Below are 4,717 nucleotides of genomic sequence, written 5' to 3'. Positions count from 1 at the left end.
AACTTCACGGAATAACGTTGCTCTAAATTCAGATTCATTTTGTTTTTCGACGCGGACAAAAAAATTGCTTAACTAAAAACGGTGTCCTCACTCAACGACAGCCCGCAGGCGACTGTGGTTGGTGTCGGTCTGTTGCTAAGAGCCCCCTCCACCTTACCCTGCCAGGCAGACCCCCCTCCACCGCTCCGTTCGCGCCAGAAAAAATCATTCCTACCACTTTTGGGTGCGACACTGTACATGCATGGTACATACATGTATAGCGCTCAAGTTTATTAGCTCAGAACAGCCTTCTTTTTGCGCGTGGATAAACACTGCTCTCTGGAATTCAGACGATTTGATAACGTTCGAGCTCCTTGAACCGATATCCGAGAATCTTTTTCTACGAGCAGAAGTATTCTCGATTTGTCTGGAGCAGAAGTTACAAAGGGCTCATCAGAGAAGCGAACTTATGATTAATTTTCTCTTAGCTGGATTAAATATTTGTTGGAATATTGATTTGATGTTAAAATTGAAACATAAAAGTGGTCATTGTATTGTAATATTAGGCATGAAATACATCAAGAAGGAATTTGAGTTGCAGGTTAAAATTGAAAATAAATTTGTGGATGAAATACAAAAGAGACAGAGTGGAGAGCCCCTGATGTAGAGAGGCGTCGACTGTTTGTATGATGGATGCCGCAGTAAAATGAAAAGGGATGAATTAAATGGGCGATCTCGTAATCACTCGACGGCTGCTTTTAATTAAGCAACAATACGGAAAGGAGACTCCCTTACCCTGCCAGGCAGACCCCCCTCCACCGCTCCGTTCGCGCCAGAGAAAATCAGTCCTACCGCTTTTGGATGCGACCCTGTATATGTATTTGCATGCGTGTAAAATGAAAGGATTTTTGCATGAATGTATACGCCACTGTGGGTATAGGTTTCAAATATGTGCTGATTTTGCATGTGGTTTTCTTCTCTTTTACAGATGGTGACATAATTACCCCCCGCCACACGCCCTAGCGATGGCTTGCGGGGCGGCATGTAGATGTAGATGTGTAACACACTCCCTCCTATCACGCCCTTCATTGCCCCACCACATCTCGACATTTCCTCCACCCACTCCTACCCCTTATTCTAATAGAGCAAAGAAATTCCCTCTCCTCTCCCGCAATATTGGAGAATTTGTCGTTCATCTTCCTAACTCGTTTTTTCTTATTCTTCTCCATATCCGCATCTCTGAAACCCATAATCTAGCCTCATACTACTGCTGCCTCAAAAGTCAAGGTTTCTCTGTCTCCGTACGGATTATTTCACATACATCTCTTAATATACAACACATTTATCTAAATATCGGCCCTGTTGTTAAGTAAAGCACAGGAAGTCCTCATGCAGCTATCATGAAATATGCCTTGAAGTGATGGTCACTGCTTGCGATCGATTGATTGGTTGGTTGAAGGAGGTTTAAGCACATCCTCCTCCACATTGCTTTATTTAAGAAAGAGAAGACAGATGCAAGAGAAGCACGGACGTCATTCAACCTAATGTCCTCGGAAAGTTAAGCGCTTACACGCTCAAGGTGTCTGTTAGAATAATTCTCGGTCTTTGCGTTCCCATTTAGAACTTCCATTTACGTAGCGTATTACTAAATTGAAAATTTATCTGTTACTCATACCCAAGAGCACGAGAAGTGCTCAGTTTACCTTTCAATGATGGAAGGCTTTTAACTCGAAATCGAAGAAAGGAAAGTTGCGTAATATGGGCGCCATGGGCTGTTTCTCCAACACCTGCGATCTGTTTTCGGTGTTACATCTACATAATACCCCGCGAATCACCTCAAGGGGGTGTAGCGGGGGTAGTTAGGTCACCACGCGTGAAAGAGAATAAAACCACAGGTAAAACCATACAAAGCCATGTCAATACCCACAGAAGCGTATATATTCGTGCAAAAAACTTTTAACTTCAACGCATTCAAATACATATACTATCAGATAAAATACACATGCACATGCACCTACGAATAAACCGTATGTCTACATCTATATCTACACAGTACCCAGCAAGCCGCCGCAAGGGCGTGTGGCGGGGGGTGTCAGACCACCACCTGTAAACCAGGATAAAATTACATGCTAAATCAAATTATTAATCTAGGCAGCTTTTGATCTTGTCCTGATTTATGAATCAAATTCATGTATCATTTCTATATAATGATTTTGACATGGATAAAATCCACATATACGTAACGTATGTTTCTTTTGGTGATGTTGCACGTTGGATAAAAGAAGTTAACGTTAATTATGCACAACTTAAGTTTCAGTTGAGCGTCGATGTGGGCACGTACACTAAGCGAGGTTGAACGCGTTCTTAAGATCTCCATATTCAAGTGCGATAGTTCCTCGCACTTCAGCACCACGGGTAAACAAATATGCATTACCCGCCTTGAGGATATTCACATTTTACGAGAAAAAATAGAAACATTCAGAAATATTCGATATCCAATTCGTGAAATAAGCGCGTGGTCGGTGCGTATTTCCAGGATACGTATTTTCAAAAAACACGAGAACATCAAGCAATAGGGGGATCAAGATGGTGCGGTTGCTATCGTACTGGCTTCCCACCCAGAAGGGCCCGGGTTCAAATCCCGGCGATGTTGTATATTTTTCAGTGATATACCGATCCCTACTTGAGGGGCTTTATGAAGGGCACTTTGAGTGAGTAAGCCGTCCGTCGGATGGGACGTTAAACTGCGGACCCCTTGGCGCCTTTCGTAAAGAGTAGGCTAATGCCGACGCCGGGTTTCTCTCCACCCTTCATCTCTCCTGTCCATCCCCTATTGCGCAAATGACCTTAACTGTCTGTCGCCTCCCATAAATACTACTACTACCTACCCTCATTACTACTACTACTATCAATAAAACAATAGACTAAGCGTCCGAGTTGGTCAAGGTAAGACAAAAGAGACGGTTACTGCAAGTGTGAATTTGCAAAATGTTTAATTTTAAACGATTCGAGAATTTAAGCCGGAGACATATCTTGGATTCCTTAACTAAGATCTTACATTCAATGTGAGCCAGCCATTGAAGGCGACCCGATTATCATTTGATCTCTCTCTTTCACTGCTTTTTTGGCAGTAATCGAATCCTCTGCATGGCCGACCCGTGTGTTGGCGCCATCCAAAAGAGAAAAACAAGGGGCTTCACTCACCTCCACGATGCTGACGATGAGGATGAAGAAGGGCGGGGGGCAGGAGGTGCAGTCCTCGGCCCCCGACTCCCCACCGGCCGGTGGCTTCTTGGCCCACGCCCTGCCCCACCCGCTACGCCACCGGGAGAATAGGGATGGCGACCGGCCCCCGATCGCCGCCCCCTTGCCCCGCGAGGGCGCCCCTCCGCCGCACTTGGACCCCACCCTGCTCACACGGCCGGCAGACGCCCCCTTGGCGTCCCCCACAAGGGGGGCCGACCCACCGCCGCCCTCCTCCTCCTCCGGCCCCCACGCCATCCGCCCCGCCCTCTCCGTCCCCGCCACGCCGCCCGGCCCCCCGCTCCCGCCTCCGCCGCCTCCGATCAGCTGCACCAGCACGTCGCCTTGCATTGTGCTCCAGCAGCGTGCGGTCCCTCCTTCCGTCCCGGACGATGTCCCGAGTCCTGCAACAAAAGGGGGGGAGGCGGGGTGAGCACATGCGCCGGGGGATGATTTGACGCCTCCCTTCCACGCGGCCTCTCCGGGGCGGAACGGACATCCAATCGGGGCTGGAAGGGGAATCGCCGTAACCGGTGAGAAACCGCTCCAGCGTGGGCGAAACTCGCGAGAGAGATAACACGAGAAGTGTCACTGGAATGCTTATGGAGTTGGTGTTGGAATCATTGGAAGAAAGACGATTCAATGCTGGGTTGAACTTACTAAACAAATTCAGATCTGGGTGTTTTAGCGCCGAGGCTTTGCAAATTATTCGCACTCCAACATACATTTCCGACCCCGGTGGAGGCGGGGTAACGTCCTCGTCTTCCATGCCAAGGGTCGCGGGTTCGATTCCCGCCTGGGTGGGTTTTCCTCCGCCTAGGGCTTGGGTGTTTGTAAATGTGACCACTGTTAATAGCCCGATGTAAAGGCCAAAATGTGCTCTTTTCGGACTAAGGCTAAATAAATAAATAAAATAAATACATTGGTCGCTTGGATCATTCATGTAACATTCGGGAAATAGATGCCAGAACTAGCAGACTCAAGGAGCCCTTCTTCCAACGGACAATACGGGATAGCAACTGCAGGGTAATAGATAGCAAAAATTCCACTTGCCACCCTCAGCGTCTAAAAAATAATTAGTTGTATTTAAATGCATTCACTTTCATAACCTCGTGTGTTTCGTTGTCAAAACCATTTCTTCCCGCATGACCGCATTAGAATGCCATTAAGTAATGCAGTGTGCTCTTATGAGTATTGCTTGCTCTGCTTTGTCGGTTTTTAAGTTTCCCCTTCCATCCCTCGTCTCTCATCGTGGGGGGACCCTCCCGCTATCTGCAGCAATCGGTCAACATCCCCTACCTGTGTCCTTTGGGGAGGAGACCGTTGTGAGTTGTATTTCCATGTGGTAGTGGAATTCCGACTTCTTACTTTTCAAATTCTAGCTTGCACGTTATTGGATAAATTGTTACTACAGCCTGAGGTGCAATTGTTTGTTAGTTGATAGTATATGTGTTTGCATGCGTGTAAGTTGAATGGATTTTTTCATGAATGTATA

At 46.9% G+C, this 4,717-nt stretch overlaps 1 protein-coding gene across 1 annotated transcript; it reads left to right on the top strand.

The window, feature by feature from the left end:
* Positions 1-3,190: 3,190 nt before the first annotated feature.
* On the top strand, positions 3,191-3,655 carry LOC139689662 (uncharacterized). The gene has a single exon (XM_071586851.1). The coding sequence runs from the start codon at positions 3,191-3,193 to the stop codon at positions 3,653-3,655; it is 465 nt and encodes a 154-aa protein (XP_071442952.1).
* The last annotated feature ends 1,062 nt before the right edge of the window (positions 3,656-4,717 follow it).

The sequence above is a fragment of the Hetaerina americana genome, unplaced genomic scaffold (genome assembly GCF_022747635.1).
Source record: "Hetaerina americana unplaced genomic scaffold, ioHetAmer1.1.p SCAF_27, whole genome shotgun sequence".
Lineage (NCBI taxonomy): Eukaryota > Metazoa > Arthropoda > Insecta > Odonata > Calopterygidae > Hetaerina > Hetaerina americana.
Note: the sequence above shows the minus strand (reverse complement) of the source record. Positions and strands in the feature narration are given on the sequence as shown.

What these genes read in the sequence shown, in the direction of transcription:
- LOC139689662 (XM_071586851.1), top strand. Translation starts at nt 3,191, where the DNA reads ATGCTGACGATGAGGATGAAGAAGGGCGGGGGGCAGGAGGTGCAGTCC.